This window comes from Cydia pomonella, chromosome 28 (genome assembly GCF_033807575.1).
Source record: "Cydia pomonella isolate Wapato2018A chromosome 28, ilCydPomo1, whole genome shotgun sequence".
In the NCBI taxonomy this organism is placed as follows: Eukaryota; Metazoa; Arthropoda; class Insecta; order Lepidoptera; family Tortricidae; genus Cydia; species Cydia pomonella.
Genome location: NC_084730.1, coordinates 3,230,464 through 3,248,580, shown reverse-complemented (window position 1 = coordinate 3,248,580; position 18,117 = coordinate 3,230,464). Strand labels below are relative to the sequence as shown.

Sequence of the window (18,117 nt, the reverse complement as noted above, 5' to 3'; positions counted from 1 at the left end):
GCCGGTGGGGCTTTGGCGATTATGTTATGCAACTTATGCAATCAAATTGTCACCGAACAACCTTGACCTTGACTTAATATATAAACTAGATAGTTTTACCGCATATGAAATAATATATTCAGTAAATTAATAGACGTTATAAATTCAAAGCCACAAGCTATATTTTCTTCATTATTTTTCAAGTCTTCAGTCAGTTTGGCTGTTTCTGAACGATACCACTCCTCGTCTATGATAAGTGTTGACAGATGAAACAAATTTCTCTTATTTAGAAATTTTAATATTATTTTAAGTGCAAACGATGAAAAAAATTGTAATGGTGCAGCTGAATAAACACTCAATCTTGATCATAAAATAACGAATGCGCTTAATCTAAGTTGTTTAAAAATTATGATATTTATATTAGAACGTTAATGTACTAATGTTCGTTAATATTTCTGACAGACCTTGAAAAATTACAGTTAACGGTTTGGCAACACAAAATAGCCAAGCCCGAGTCCCGACAGATGTTCGTTGATACAAAATCTATATTGTCTATGTGCTGCTTCCTTTCTTTCACTCTGTAATTTTTTTATTCAACAATGAATTTATAAAATCACTGTTTTCAATTGCAAACACCCTTCCAAATAACGTGTTTTGATATTATGTTTTTGCTTAAATCATTCCTGGTATACAAAGAATTTGTAAAGTCTTGAACTTGTAATTCAATGCTGGAGAGGTTAGTTTTTGTTCGTTAGGAAAAAAAACAGTTTTTTATCACAGTTCCCTTTGTTTCTCGGCAACAAGGCATGGATTTCGTAAAACGGGAAGACCAAGCAATAATCGACGATGAATTGCAACAACACTATAAGCTTTACATGGAGAATGTGAGTATTTAATTGTAAATTTAAACTATGTAAGATTATTTTGCTTTAATTTAATCCAACGGTTTTTGTTTAGTTATATCATAATTATATGACGATTTTACGCTTTTCGGGATCTCGGGGTCTGTTTCTTTATAAAACGCAAGCATTATGTTATTTTTGTTGTATGAGAATACTTAGTGGTAAAATGAGTTTTTTCGAGCAATACAATTTATACCTTTAATAATGTAATAAATACTAGAACTAAAAACTTGACTTGAAATTATAGATACATGTAATACGGCACTGTTTATTTACTAAATTATCAATATAACAGTAACTTTAACTAAGTACTCTATCACATTGACAAAGCCTTAATATGTTTACACAATGCTTCAACCAGGGATCGGAACCGGTTTTTTGGAAAAACTTTGAAAGAAACATATATTTCGGTTTATTTTATACTCCAAATATAGGACTTGGTTGTGTTTTTAGATAACGACTTCGTATTATTAGATTGCCCGATTAGAAATGAAATGATTAACAAAGAACGAAAAAATACCGTTTTCGTTCCCATACAAAAAATACCGGTTTCCGATCCCTGGCTTCAACAATCAACATTTTATCAATCCTCCCGCAATATCTGTGCTTTGCCTTAAGGTTGACTGGTAGAGAATGTATAATGGAGTTAAGTCTGCTTTTTACTGTAAGATTTTCTTTTCAGCAATAGCTTATTCATAACTGACAATTTTTCTATAAAAAATCTTATGTTATCCTATTTTATTTTCCCGATTTATTACTAGATTAGCTTTAATACCAAGCAACACAATAAAATAAATATTTCCTTGTAGATTACTATTATACCAGTTCTTTCATTTTATCTATGTATGAGGAAAAAAAAATTGGTTTACAACCAGATTCTCTAAAACAAACCAATCCTTCCTTTTATATTTTGTATGTAGACAAAATTCGATTACTACAAAATGTTTACATTATGCACTGAATATTTATCTCACAGACAATGTGATATATCATTTGCAGGCATCGGAGTTTTTTTCACTCAGTAAGACAAATAGTGAGCCATGGAGTTGACATTAGCAATAAAATTGAACTCATATTCATACTCATACTCATTAATTTATTTAATCAGTGATTTTAATTTTATAATCAAGGACTAGAATTTTAACGAGTACTACCCTTTCCTTGGTTTTCCTTTCTTTGGAGTTACTATCCTTTAATTTTGTCTTCAAACATATAAATATTACAAATAAGAATAATTACCATTTTTTGTATTGATTGTATTACGAAATTTTATTAAAAAAAAACAATATGTATATTAAAGGAGGTAAAAATATGAATATAAATTAATCAGTACAAAAAATGGTCATTATTCTTCTTTAATGTAATATTTATGTCCTGAAAGACAAAATTAAAGGATCGTTTACAAACATTCTTGTCCCTGTAAAATTAAAATCACTAATTAAATAAATCTATGAGTATGAGTATGAATATGAGTAGAATTTTATTGCTAATGTCGACTCCATAGCTCCATAACTCCGATGCCAGATCATTTGTCAACTGAAAATCGTGTCATAAAATGAAAGATGAAGTGAGTGATTCTACTTTCAAGTAACATAAATTGTTGGTTAAGAGTGTAAATCCATTTATTTTAACTTTAATAGCAATAGGTGCAAAAATCTCTGTTTTCCACAATGAATTTGGCAGGTCTACACTTTTAGCCAACCAAATGATTTTTTTTGAGTTGAATTTTATTGCTAATGTCGACTCCATAGCTCCATAACTCTGATGCTTGATCATTTGTCAACTGAAAATCGTGTCATGAAATGAAAGATGAAGTGAGTGATTCTACTTTCAAGTAACATAAATTGTTGGTTAAGAGTGTAAATCCATTTAAAATCATTTATTTTAACTTTAATAACAATAGGTGCAAAAATCTCTGTTTTCCACAATGAATTTGGCAGGTCTACACTTTTAGCCAACCAAATGATTTTTTTTTATAAAATGGTCTCATTTCTTTCACAATAGAATAATTTGACTAATTGTTTTCTCATATTGTAGAATAAGGATCAAAGTCAAATGGCGTTCTAAAAGTGTTGCTCATGTGTTGAAAAATGGCAGTAAATTTACTGTGGCTACAAAGTTTTCTTTGACATGCCACCTTATTTCAATGTCTCTTTGACTAGAGGGATAATTTTTTTTTTATAAATTTACATTATACTTTTCCTACTCAAGCGGCCATCCTTGGCTCTGCACGGGTTACACAAAACCTTAATAAATTATACACTGAAACCTTCCTCAAGGACTACTCTATTGATAGGTGAAAATGGTGTGAATTTTTTTGAGTTTATCGCGAACATACAGACGGACACGGCGGGACTTTCGTTTTATAAGGTTAAGTGGTGCTACTATTTATTCCAACCTTATTCATGCCTCTACTGCAAAAGTGCATACCCATTTTATTAATTAAATTCATTCATAAAGTGGGCATGCACTTTTGCAATTGTACATCCTGGGGATTGACATATCATCAGGTGACAAGCAAAAGTCACTAAGTACCACCACAAGTTCATAGCCATAGTGAACCGAGTATCAACAGAATATGGTTGATTTTTGTTTTTTTTTTAGTGATTAGTGACTTTTGCTTGTCACCTGACGATAAACTTACAATCTTTTAGTTATGATAATCATGATAATGGAAGCAATTTAGAGTAGCACACTTAAGGAAAATCATTTTAGGTTTTTTGACGAAAAAGGGTAGTAGTTTTAGTGTATTTTCCTTATCAGTGCCAATTTTTGTGGTATGTATTTTTTAATAAATTGTTTTAAATAACTTACTAGTAGCCAAACATGATGACATTTGAATCCAGTTGTATAATTTTTTGATTTGGAAAAACAGTGGAAGAAAAAATGCTAGTTTGTTTTTAGGCATGGGTTCTAATTCAAATTCTATCAACACTAACTATAAAATACTTTTGAACTAAGTTATAAAATCTACCCATCTGATGGTCCTAATACTAGTAAGTACCTTACCATACCTTTTCTCTCCAGCTGACTGTACGGTATGTCACTCATTCTTATTGCCTCATGGGCCAGTGTCCATACAAATTTGCCCATCCTCCTTTGACTGCCAACTTTTCTTGTATGGTGAGCCGCCATAGACAATTTTTTTGTTCAGATTAAACTTTATGTAACTGTGTTTAGTGGTAACTTTCCCTCCAAAATGAAATCTGAGTAACTATGCACTGCATTATAGTGTCATATACATATTATTGTACCACAATATTAGATATCATTGGAACCCTAGCATTTGGGAAGAAAAAGATAATTACCACTACTTTTGAGGTTAGAAAAAGTCTAATCTTTAAAAAACGGGGTATAGTAAATGTACCATTGTTTCAGGCTCAGAAAACCCACCACATTGAGACAGGGGACTACCAGCACGCCCTCTCAATGGAACAGCTACACCAAATACAAACCTCGATCAACACCACCATAGCCCACAACTTCCAACTGCCTTTGTCCCCTCGGCAGATCTCTACGTTGATGCTGAAAACTAATCATTTTAACCAGATACCTGCACATTTCCCGAGGAACTTAGAGGTAAGTTAAACCTTATTAAATAATACTATTTATTATTATTATTTGGGGTGTATGGGCCTTTGAGTCGACCAAGCAGTGATCTATTGTGACGGCCCTTTCAAGTTCATTACTAATGCCCGTGGAATCCAGGAAGTTCCAGATTCTTTGGGCCGTAATGTTCTGTACCTCATAGGGTTGCAATACATGCCGCCCTAAGTAGGACACTACGACTACTAAGTACTTCTTTTAGACATAATTATAATTACTATGTTAACGGCACCAATCATGGGACATTTAAGAGAAAATTTGGAGCATTTATGATATTTCACCGACACCTGTGAAATTTCTACCGCTTTACGCTTTAAAAGTTGAATGTCCAATTCGTCCTTTATGTTTTCTATGTATTTAATGAAAGCTGCTACAATTGGTTTCAATATTTTTAACCAATTAAAACAATGGTTGCTCAAGTCATTGGATGTATGACGCCGTTCATTTTCAAACTAACAAATATCAATGAAAAATTAAACTTAAGCAGCTCTTTGGCTCTTGTTTATGGTAAAATGTTGCCAGCGATTAAAACTGATGGTAAATACTTGTTTTACAGGATTTGTCTATACCATACACCATACCAACCCATTACTGGTGCCTGTTCCATTATAGAGGTGTATACTATAGAATGATAAATTGCCCCCATTTTTCCATTCAATCTGTCATTTCATAGACGACTAAAGTAATGAATGTAATGTCGCTCAGGCACAAATAATTTCGTACGTACGACCATTGCGAGCCTTCGAGCGGAACATCTTTGCGTCTTTTGTTGTACCTAAGTCAAAAATACTAAGAGTGATAAAGATGCATAACGAAATTTTGTGATAGAAAAATAAGGAAAACCATTCAATATGAACTCTAAATTCTCTCTCGACCCAATCGAGTCTTTCATTTCGATCATTAGGCCGGGGACTGGACGCAAGCGGCACGGGGCGTGGCGCGGTGCTTGCTTCCAGTCCGAGGCCTAATGGTCTAAATGAAAGACTAGATTGGTCAATAAACCTGCACCCAGCTGATATACCTAGTTCATTACACAAATAGGGTTGTTTTTTTGTCTATAGGTAGACCTAATGCAGAACTTAAACGATCTAACTCAAATGAGGAACGAAGATATAATCAATCAGAATTTGAGGTTAAACGAACTTGAGCTGCAGGCGGCCCAGAATCTTCAACTCAATGAGCAAGAGCTATCTAGGCTCAATCAGGATTTGAGGTTGGAGTTACCTCAGAATTTAGGAAGAGATATGGAGCTGGGTCATGATTTGATGAGTCATATGGTCGATGATAGGCGAATGGATGGAATGATGGAGACGAGGTAAGAGTTAACTCTTTTACAATCTTTTATTTAACTTGTAATGTATGTATGTACATGTTCTGGTCAAATCTTGCGAGCTAAATTAGACCCACTTCCCATTATTTGATTGAGCTGCAACTTCACATACGTATGAAAGTTGGGTGACCATGAAATATTATGGTACCATCGAACTGATCTGATGATTGCCACAGGAGGTGGCCTTAGGAACTCTATGATAAAACAACGCAACATAAGTGTGTTTGGTTAATGAGTATTAGTTGCCTGTTGAAACAAAAGTACAATTAGCAATAAAAAATGTATCAACTGAATTTTTTGACAAAAAACATCACTATAAACATCAATATCATTTTTTTAAAGAATGGTGCTAGAAGAGCCCAGGCAGGTGGACCATCAGCACCAAATCCCGCTGCCGTTCCACATCAAGCTTGAACAGGACGAGGAATACTTCTACGAAAACGTCAACCAAGTTAACCAGGCGATCAACATCAACGGAATGAGCAGTAAGTCAGACAGGTGGACCACTAGAACCAGATCCAGCTGCCGCTCCATATTGAGCTAGAACAGGACGAGGAATACTTCTAGAACGTCAACCAAGTAAAACAGGTCAACGTCAACGGAATGAGTGGTAAGTCAGGCAGGTGGATCACCAACACCAGATCCTGCTGCCATTCCACATCAATATGGATCATGATGAAGAATACTTCAATCTAATTAACCAGGCGTTCAATGTCAACGGAATGAGTGGTAAGTCAGACAGCTGGACCAACAGCACCAGATCGTGCTGCCGTTACACATCAAGATGGACCATGATGAAGAATACTTCAACCAAGTTAACCAGACTGAGTAGTAACTACAGAATGAGTAGTAAGACAGGTGGACTACCAGCACTGGATCCTGCTGCCATTCCACAGCAAGCTGAAACAGGAGGAATACTTCAACCAAGTTAACCAGGCGATCAACGTCAACGGAATGAGAGGTAAGTTGCGAGTGTCGAAAACTTTTATATTATGTTACATTACTAGAAATGACGAAAAACGATGTTAGACAAAAAAAGCTGTCTTACTTATGTCTTTTTTTTTTCTACAATTCTTCGACTTAGGCTATATCCAGCTTTAATACCTACCACCAAGCAGGGACAGCCTCTTCTCGAAACCACTGGGCTTTTTCGACCACCCTCTAACTTCGTTAGGGATAAAGCTGTAAGCCATTCATTCAGTGACCAAGAGGGCATAGTTAAACAAATGTATATTCTCAAAATTACACTAGTAAAAGTTTCTTACAAAGCTCGGAAACCGGTTAAATTTCCAAACCGTTATCATGTACTTGGCGCAAAACCTTTTAATGTCGGTTTCGCTCGAAAAACCGTTATTAAACCGGTTTTTATGACAACAGTTCTTGTCAAACTAACCGGTTTCTATGTAGGTGTCTATATTCACGTGGCACACTACCAGGCTGACCGGCCGTTTCGTCGCTCGTCGAATAAACCGGTTTTTTAGGTTACAATAAAGTTCTTAAAACGTTCGCGTTCTTATAAAAGTTCGGACTAACACCGAAATAAACCGGTTCCGAGCCTCGGGTTTCTTAATTATATCGATGATCAAATACTAAGGTTTCCTAAGCATTGCCTGCCTAAGAGGTATATTATTTGTTTTACTATAAACATTAATCAAGACTCTTATTTTCAGGTCATATTCCCGTTCACACTGAGCATCCTCAACAAACCATATATCAAGACCAAATATACGCCGTATACAACAATCACGTCTCTGGAGTCCCCGCATTAAACTCTCTAGACCTCTATCCTAGACCCCAGAACCACGTACAATACGTAAATAATGTCAGAGACAACCCGGAAAACTTAGTCGTCCATAGACAATTCGAGAACGCTAGTCCGTACGCAGAAGAATTTAAAAAGATAAGACAGGAAGTCCCGAAAGACGAAAAAATCGAAGAGCCTAAGGAAAACCAAAAACCAGACACGAATAAAATTCTATTTTCGAATTATCAGAACGATTTTGTGGCGGAGAAGAATGAAAACGATTCAAGCGCTCAAAATAAAATAAGTGAAGAATTGTTTATGAATATAAAAGGGGAATATTCTTGCTATAAATGTAATGACGTTTTCTCAACGAAAAGAGGTTTAAAGCAACACGCGAAAACGTGTACAGAGGCGAATGATTCTATGGAAAAACTTGGAAAATTCGTCTGCTCTCAATGCCCTTACAGATGTCAATCGCCCGCCATTTTGAAAATTCATGAACGCACCCATACCGGAGAGAAGCCATTTTCTTGTACATTCTGCGATTATAAATCAGGACAAAAGAATAATGTGGCGAAACATATTTTAGTTCATATGAAGGAAAAACCGTTCCGATGCCAGTACTGTGAATATAGATGTGCGCAGAAAAACAACTTGGTCGTTCATGAGAGAACACATACCGGTTATAAGCCTTTTGCTTGCCCTTATTGTGACTATAGGACCGTTCAGAAACCTAACTTGGTGAAACATATGTATCTCCACACAGATCAGAAACCTTTCTCATGCGATCAGTGCAGTTATCGCTGTGTGCAAAAAACTAATTTGACTAAACATAAACAGAGGCATTTAAACGAGAAAACTGGTGAGAAGGTTGACTTGAAAAGTCAGACGAAACCTTATAGGCCGAGGCAGAAATCTGTGAAGTGCCCACATTGTCCTTATAAGTGTGTTCAGAAATCTAGTTTGGATAAACATATTGTGTTTAAACATAGTGCAGTGCAAAATTTGAATGAGGTACAAGCTAGTGAGAGTGAGGAGTTGATACAGAATTTAAGTGTGAAAAAAGATTTTGAGTGCCAAGAGAAAATGCAAGTGTCATAGTGATTGTGTGCTTTCAATACCTAGGTTATTTAACTAAGTGGCGCTTTAGAACAGATTTTAACTTTTTGACCGCAGAAGACGTCATATGACGCGCGCGGCTACAGCCCAATATCAACCTTCATGCGTACCGACAAGGTTCACGATTACGCGCCGCGTACGATAGGCGTGGCGTTCAAAAGGTTAAGGAAAATAGATTGAATACTCTTTATTGATTGTTATTGCACATCTAAAAAAGAAAAAGTTATAGAGAAATTGTGGATTTAACAACTGGAGACGCCTTTTCTGTAATTTTCTGTAAAAAACAGTCTGGCGATTTTTGCGGGGGAGGGGCACGTCAAATGTATGGCTAGTTGTACGTAATGTACAAATAGCTGTCAGATAAACGTAAGTCAATACAATACATATGACCATTGGCCGAGGTTTTCGACAGAGGGGTAATCTCTTAAAGGCGACTCGGGTTGTTAAATCCTCCAAGAGAGAAACTAAAGATATTCAGACATTAGTACTTATCGCTATTAGCGATAACTTTCAGACAACCTATTAGTGGCGAATCTGTGATACTTAAGATATCCTTTTTAGGTTTCCACACCAAAAAGATAAAAAGGAACCTTTATGGTGTGACTGTCTGTCTGTTGCATCCCTAAATATCTCGAGAACTATTTACGCTACTGATTTAAAATTTGGAATAACTGTTTTTGTTTAATCATGACGTTTTACTGCAATTATCATTATATTTTTTACTTTTTACACATAATTACAAATACATGTGTTTGTTTTTTTGGTTTAAATTGATGCCATATGTGTGCAGTTGCCCAAGTTTCTATATCATTGATAAATATCAGTTTAAGCTAGCCGTGACTTACATTTTATTAACATTTAAAATGTTAATTCAAATTTCTTTTGGGTTACTGTGCTTATCAAGTGTAATCATACCTTAACTACTTTCACCGCGATTTGCTTTATAAAATTATTAAATTTTAGTAGCGCCACCTAGTTCTCAAATTGTGATTAACTGGAAATTTTGTTTGATAGTTTGCTATATTGTAAGTTGTAAATATGTACGTAAGTTTTTGATTGAATTTTACATTCCAGTTTTATAAAAGACCGGTTTTTAACCAAAATGGTGGACGAAAATGGGTTTAAAAATAATTATAACCAAAATCAGATACTAATTAATAATTATTATAAAATTAGGACGCTAAGCACAAATAACTTCGTATACCGCCGTTTTCGATTTCTATCGCAACCGCATAATTACATTGCTGTCCTACTTGCACAGTGGCATTTATTACGCGTATAGATAGAGATAGAAAATGGCTGGCCAATGGACGATATTCTACATGCTTAGCGTGCTTACTTTAACATTATTTACATTTTAATTTAACTGGAGTGTTTGATTCTGTGTTAAATTTGAAGGCACCTTTATCTAGAACCCTTTTGACTTAATGACACATTAGAAATTAAGTTTGCAGTGCAAATTATGTTTTAAGTTTAAGCAGCCCAAAAACAGTTTTTTATTAAGCTTGAATTTAAAGGTAAGATGAAATCGTGTCTTATAAAATTGGATATAATGTAAACTTATTTATCATTATACATTATTCATTAAACTTCTGCACAAAACTAAACAAATAACTGTGTGAGCTGTGGACCTCGCGTTAAGCCTAGAAAATTTAAAAGTGAAAAATACTTCGACGAGTCGTTAACACAGTGAACTGACAATGGTCTTACGCGCCATAGACGCTATTGGCAATTAAGTCCTTTATGCCAATTTCTGCATTTTGAAAAAATACCAAAAACTGGATCGACGGAGAAGCCAAGAACACCTAAAAGCGTCGTTACTAGTCGTGCCCACAGCGCCAAGGACTCCTATAGGTGTCATGGCGGACGCTGACAAAGTAACCTTCACACTTTAGAGTAAGGTTTACATTAGCTTGCTTGCGCCCGGGAGCTTGGCGTCTGAGTGATGTTTGTGTTTATGACATAATGCGTTCAAAGGGTTAAAGCGTTCAAGTCCTGCCGGAAACGTAACTTTTTTTTTTTTCCATTAATATAAAAATATCTATACTTGGTCAAGCAAATCTTGTCAGTAGCAAAAGGCGGCATATCTGAAAAACCGCCGGTTAGCAGCACTGTTTTCGAATAATTCAAAAATAGCGTGTCATCTGTGTTTTATCTGTGGAATGTGGATGAATGACAGCCATCATGTTTGTTTACATTCTGAATTGTATGGAAGGTAGGGGCAAGGAACAGAATCTCCTTAGGCAAAACTGTTCCAAAAGTGTCCAGCTGTCAGTTATAAATAATAGTTCCAAATCTCTCCAGAGTAGCGCTAGAATAGCTAAAAACCTAGGCGTTATTGACGGAGTGAAGTGCGCTGTCTATGATTAGATTTTGACGACCGGTTTGGCCTAGTGGGTAGTGACCCTGCTTACGAAGCTGATGGTCCCGGGTTCAAATCCTGGTAAGGGCATTTATTCGTGTGATGAGCATGGATATTTGTTTCTGAGTCATGGGTGTTTTCTTTGTATTTAAGTATTAATAAATATTTGTATATTATATATATCGTAGTCTAAGTACCCTCAACACAAGCCTTATTGAGCTTACTGTGGGACTTAGTCAATTTGTGTAATAATGTCCTATAATATAATAATATATATAAGATTTTTTTCTCTAAGTATTCTAGGTATTGTAGCACCACCTATTTATGTTTTTTTGTCGGACACTGGTATATGGAAATTCTGTTCCTTGCCTCCACCTTCCATACTGAATTGCTATTTCAAGAAAAATGTTTGCTGTCACCATTAAATACCAATATATTAAATAGCTTGTGCATGAATTTAAGCAAAGCCAAGGTGCTTACAATATACAATCACGCTCGCTGATCGTAAATATTTGTAAAATTTTAGGTTATGATAATAATATGTTTTAGATGTACATTGCTGCTTTTCTTAGCGCAATACCAACTCAATAGTGCTTTTTGAGTGTTGTCCTACTTCACTTTGCTGAACATTGCTACTGACATACTTTGCTTGACAGACTATAGGAATGAACTATAATTTTTCAAACATAGCTTTCAAAGTTGCGTTCGAAATATAGACATTGAAAACTTTTTTTTATTTTTTTAATGAAATAGTATTATGGGCTTGTACACTCCTAATTTATGTGATATAGCGATAATGGATTAAGTATTGAACCTTGATTCGTTGTTCCTAATACTGTTAATAACTATTAAGAGATAATTTTACGCCAAATTGATCAAATGATTACAGCCTTAAGTATTGTGAACCTACTGTAAAGTGAGGACGCCAAACACGAACAATTTCGTAAATTGACCGTCCTATTTCTATCTCGCTCGCGCGCAATTGGGTACTTGACACATGTTGAATATTATAACAAAATTTAGCTAAACGGATAGAAAATGAGCCGTCCATTATAAAAAAGTGGAATTTTAAAAGACATTCAGAATTTAAAAAAATACAAGACTAAAGTCTCCAAAAATATTATTTTTAACTATTGAGAAGTAAAAATAAAATGGTACCATTCGATTACTTAAATTTTATTGAGAAATAAATTGTATGACAACTATATACATAAACGCAATATTTCAGGGTCAAAATAGCAAGTTTCTTGATGTACCATACATTTAGGACAGACTAATGTAATGTGACGTCACATTACAATATCATTTTGTTAGAGGCGTTTCAATCGTCGAGTGCGAGAGACTAGCTCTCATTTCTGACCTTTGTGTTGCTTAAATGCAATGATTCCTATATCGACATTTGATCCTCAGGAAAATCAAGATCCATTGACATTATTTACAAATAAAAACCGGGCAAGTGCGAGTCGGACTCGCGCACGAAGGGTTCCGTACCATTATTTATAAAAACACCAAAAAAAATATATTTGTTGTATGGGAATATTGAATAAAAATATTTCTTTTATTCTGTGTTTATTTGTTGTAATAGCGGCAGCAGAAATACATCACCTGTGAAATTTTCAACTGTCTAGCTATCACGGTTCATGAGATACAGCCTGGTGACAGACGGACGGACGGATGGACGGACAGCGAAGTCTCAGTAATAGGGTACCGTTTTTAGGGTAAAACTGCCAAGTAGCCAATTATATTGCCCATGATGGCGGTCAATGCCACTGTGCGAGCGGGACGGCAATATAATTATGCGCGTGCGATAGAGACGGGAATAGGACAATCAATAAAAGTAATAGTAGGGTCAATGTAGTAGGGTTTTAAAAGACAAAATATCGTCATATTTTTATAGGAATTTAACCTTTATGGTCGCATTTCGATACTCTATCATTATCATAAATATAAGTAAGGGAAGACTGCTAACTCCATACATCAGTTTTCTTACCAAAACGAGAGTTATATTCGCAGTCGACATCTAGCGTCAAGTAGCGGATTTATCAGTACTGCTACTAGACAATAGATGTCGCGACGAACGAAAAGTCTAATGCTCAATAATTTTCAGGTAATATTATAACCGGATTAACGGGAACTCTATTTTCAATTCCTGCTTTTAATATTAGTTGTATATTGTTTTAGCAATACATCTTTCGTCAGTCGCGACACTCGTGACATCTAGTGTCAAGTAGCGGTACTGATGAATCCGCTACTGGACGCTAGATGCCGACTACGAAAATAACTTGCGTTTTGGTTTGAAAACTGATGTATGGAATTCGCACTCTTTCATTACTTATATTTCTCTATGATAGCGGTAGAGTATGGAAATGCGACCATAAACGTTAAATTCCATACAAGGTTCCCGTGATCATTGCGAGACATTTTAACTAAGCATTCCTGGTAATATTTAGAAACTAAAATGTCATATAAAATTTTCTGGATTAGGCCTAGTTTCAGAGATAATTAAATGTTTTTCGAAATCATTCTTTCGCCATAAGTCGGTACAAAACACATTTTTGACTGCGGTATTGCCACTTTGAGGTCTAGTCTGGACATACCTATTGATTGACATCGAAAAATTAAAAAAACGTATTCGAGAGGCGATATAAAAAAAACTTTTTAGTTAATTTTAGGTTATGTGTTTATCAATAAAAATAACGTTTTATGTACAGGAGTGTTCAAAACAAGGGGAAAAAAAAACAAAAAAATTTTTTTTGTCGAATTTCACAAAAAGTCATCTAACATTTTTTGCTTCGGTTGCCATCAGGATGCACCTTTAAAATCTCTCGCAATGCTCACGGGCACCTTGTATTTTGTCTTTTCATACCCTATATATTACTCCATCTACACAGACTCTACAAGGGGCCTACCGCGAAAACAGAAATTCGCAAATTGCGGGGATCTTTCTCTTTTACTCTCAATAAGACGGAATTAGAGTGACAGAGAAAAATGCCCGCAATTGACGAACTTCGATTTTCGCGGTTATAGCCCAGAGTTAGCTTGGTCCTATTACATCGTTTAAATCACAACTCTAACTCTATGGCTGTAAGGTCCAAATTTCAAACTTGTCTTTGTAATTTAACTGACCGCGGCCGGCAAAACGTCTCACTTTGACGCTTGCCAGGACGCCTTGACAGGTTATTCGTTTAGATATACAAGCTGGCAAGCGATAAAGTGGGACGTTTTGCCGGCTGCGGTCACAATTAAGTAAGTAAAAACTGACGATATTCCAACACTGAAACCGCGGGGCGGTAACGGTACAGACGCCATCAGATATTAGAGCGGCCAAGGTGCTCAATAATATCTAAACAAGCAACGCCTTGACAATAGAGGCTTGTGCAGATATTTGAGAGCGCCTTGGCAGCTCCAGTATGTGTATCTGATGGCCACTGTACAGTCGCCATCAGATATATCGGAGCGGCCAAAGTGTGGCCGCTCCGATATATCTGATGCAAAGGCCACAAATATCTGAACACGCACTCTAACGTCATGGCAATGGAGGCGTGTTCGGATGTTTGTGAGCGCCATGTTCGCCCCGATATATTTGATGGGCACTGTACATCCGTATTGGGAAAAGTGAAGCTTAATTTTTCTACATTTCATAAATTTAATAAGGCTTGTCTCTCGGGGAAGATTTTTTTACAACAAAATGTGTCGCTTTGCACGCGATGTTTGGATGTTGGTTGCAAATGAGAAATATCCCTTATTGACAACCAACATTTTTTTAAACATAGACATATAGAGTAGACAAATTGGCTGATTATAAGCAAATAGTCGCCTAATAGCAGAGGGGTTGCTAGTGCTTTGCAGGCTTTTAAGATGGGAGAACGCTCTTTTAAAAATTGAAAGTCACAAATGAGGTTAAATCCCACAGATTATAATGGTTTCTACAGTTTTTTTGTTTTGGAACCCTATCGAAACGATTGCAGCGCCCTCTGATCTTTGCTTTACATGTTTATACTCATGGAGACGACAATCCTTAATATTGGCCAAGAAAACGCGGGCTGTGATGTATTTTGTAAATTGTAATTATGTTACCAAGAGATTGTACAGGCTCAGTATCATTGGTCGATATATATAATAAACATAGATATATATAACTCCGTATAAGATAAATAAAGTCTAAAGAAAGTTTGCCTCGAAAAAACAAGAAAAAATTATGCTCGAATAGATGGCGATATAACTTTGGCCTATACTGGAGTACATGGTGACACCGTTTGATATCAGTTAAAGAACATAGTTCAAATAACCATGTTTTAGTCCTGTGTCGAAACAGCGGCTCCCATAGGCTGCAACTGCTGCAAGGCAATTACCCCTTTTCCAGACATAGTATGATTTATCGACCATATACGCGTCATTAGAATTTCAACTTCAGCATTCCGATTTAAGGTTCAAATTAGATTACACTTTCAGGAAATGTTACTTGTCTTCAAATGAATCATTAAAGCTGGATTAATTGGAATATATTTGGCTTTTTTGGGAAAACTTTGTAGATTCGTGCGGCCTGGAAAAGGGTTAAACGACTACTGAAACTTAGAATGGCAGGAGTTAAAAAAATCTCCGGGCCCTATCGACCAATGAAAACTGTTCCCCGAATGCGGGCCCTGTGGCATGCGTTATGGATATCTCCCGTACCCCGCTTGCGGGACTATCGACCAATGAAACTGAGCCTTAATGTAACGTGTCATCACAATGTTTACACTAATGGCGCCACTCTTGAAAAATAACTGTAGTCAACTTTTACTGTATATCTTTCGACACATGATTCAAACTTTTAGAACGCCATTTGACTTTATTCTTTCACAGATATGTGTAAATTTTGTTAAACATCAAAAAGTGGCGCCATCTTACCGGGCACAACCTAAAGGTTATGGCGCCATTGCTCGAAACGATGCTGCCATACCTTTGATCTTTGATCTATTAGATGGCGCCACTTTTAGAATTTTTACAAATTTAACACATATTAGTAATAGAATAAGGATTAACGTCAAATGGCGTTCGAAAAGTTTTAATCATGTGTCGAAAGATGGCAGTAAATTTACTGTGGCTACAAAGTTTTCTTTACCAACCCACCTCTGTTACAACTGAGTGTATCGATATAGGAACTCTCTACCTGTCATTTAATTTTGCTCCCTAAAATCCGATGTCTGTTTCATCTGCGTCTTTTTCGATTGTTAAATATTAAAATATGATTTTAATATCTGGAATAAAATAGAACATATATTATTAAACAAGAGGGCGCTAGTGTTGTGAATAGACAAATATAATTAAGTTTTTTAGTGATATTTTTGTGTAATTTTTTTAAGGTATTTTTTTAATAACATGCCGCTTACCAAAGTGATTTATGTGTTTTATTTTCATAATATCCCTAAAATTTAATGAATATTTTATTTTTTAAAGTAATTAAGGTCAGAAGTTATGCTATGCTCCAGGCTCGCGGTCTCCTAGCTTAGCTTAGCTGATAGAAATTATTCATATGATTGCAACTACTCCCATCTGTGCTCGGATGGGACAAATGGGAATACACCCCTTAGACAGACTTAGTGTCTAAACTTTTATAAGCTAAAACTATGCTAACTACTTAGGTCTTAAGTTCTGTCACAAAAGTTTTAACTGATAAAATGTAATACAAAGCTTATAATTTAAAAAAAAATGCCATGATTTGAAAGCTTGTTTTATACTGATCATAACGTGATATAATTCGTTTAAAATTTAGATCGCGTCTTTATTTACTATTTGTTTACTTTGGGATTCTCGTTAGACGCGAATACTTTACGAAAGGGAATACCTAAAAATCAGTGTCACATTAATAAAATAGGTTCAATTGTTTATTTGTATGAACCTAGCGGAGGACGATGGACGCTGGTTCGATTCCAGCCCCGGACACTGGAGGCCTTGGTTATTTTTTCCTTTCTATACCTATATATGTCATATTATGACATTTATTTCGTTTAGTATTCATATTCATTAATTAGACACAGTTCACACTTCCACCGGCTTATACGCCACACTGTGATCTAAAACTTTTTTTTAGTAGCTTTTAATTTCATAGTAAGAGTAGATACCACGTAGATACACATTTTCTTAAATCACTTATTTGGATGGTGCTATCAGCGCCATCTCTTATCATAGAAAAATATTTCGTCGTTAATTTTCTAGTTAAACTACTGTACCATAGATGGCAGTTAGCGTCATTTAATTAGTCTACTCGGCGATAGGTGGCAGTATTAGCAACTATTTTACTTTAATACACGTCTGCAGGGCTAAGATGGACGGCTGTCTATCATTTGTCACCATACCTGTCACGCTCTAACAAATATGTAAGTGTGAAAATGATGCATGATATGACAAGTGACAAAAACACGACCATGATACCGTTGCTGTAGGGCTAAGATGGTCGGCTCTTTATCATTTGTCACCATGCCTGTCACGTTCTAACAAGTAAGTAAGCGCGAAAGTGACGGGCATAGTGACGAGTGATAAAAATGGAACCATGATTGACGACCTGGTCGTACTGGAGACCAAGCTTTTGCTACCCGATTGTTTCGGGTGGCAATTCCAATTTCTAATCATTAAATTGGATGAAAGTTGAATATAATTGAAAAATTGATGAAAATTTCAATTGAATAGCTAAAAAAACATTGTGTAACGAGGGGGGTAGTTGAAATATTGGAAACGAGGGTGATAATTCCCGACAGCCGCAGGCTGGAGTGAAGTAAAGACCGGAGCCTGGAATATTCTTACCCTCGGAGTCGGAGTTACACACAACGCACTATGTTTTTCATTCACACTTGCGAAGAAAATAACTAAATTTTAAGGGAAAACGTAGTTCTTAAAATACGGTGCCATTTAAATCATTTGTCCGCCATATTATCATTTTTTGACAGGCACAGACCCATCCGGAATTCAGCCAAAGAAGATTGTGTAAAAATATTCTAAACCACTATTAAATTATTTAAATTAAATATTTTAAAACTTAGACAAAAATATGAAATTATAAAGTACTTTAAAAGAAAAACTCATTTGTTTCGTACGA

At 35.7% G+C, this 18,117-nt stretch overlaps 1 protein-coding gene across 1 annotated transcript; it reads left to right on the top strand.

The window, feature by feature from the left end:
• Positions 1-461: 461 nt before the first annotated feature.
• LOC133533026 (zinc finger protein 271-like) lies at positions 462-16,422 on the top strand. The gene is made up of 5 exons (XM_061871938.1): positions 462-863; positions 4,260-4,460; positions 5,549-5,802; positions 6,160-6,302; positions 7,488-16,422. Exons 1-5 carry the CDS (start codon positions 786-788, stop codon positions 8,660-8,662), a joined length of 1,851 nt encoding a protein of 616 aa, XP_061727922.1. The 5' UTR covers positions 462-785; the 3' UTR covers positions 8,663-16,422.
• The last annotated feature ends 1,695 nt before the right edge of the window (positions 16,423-18,117 follow it).

Bases quoted from the DNA above. Each gene is read 5' to 3' on its own strand.
- LOC133533026 (XM_061871938.1), top strand. From the start codon at position 786: ATGGATTTCGTAAAACGGGAAGACCAAGCAATAATCGACGATGAATTG. The intron at 4,461-5,548 runs GTAAGTTAAACC...TTTTGTCTATAG, and splicing joins ATTTCCCGAGGAACTTAGAG to GTAGACCTAATGCAGAACTT. The intron at 5,803-6,159 runs GTAAGAGTTAAC...ATTTTTTTAAAG, and splicing joins GATGGAATGATGGAGACGAG to AATGGTGCTAGAAGAGCCCA.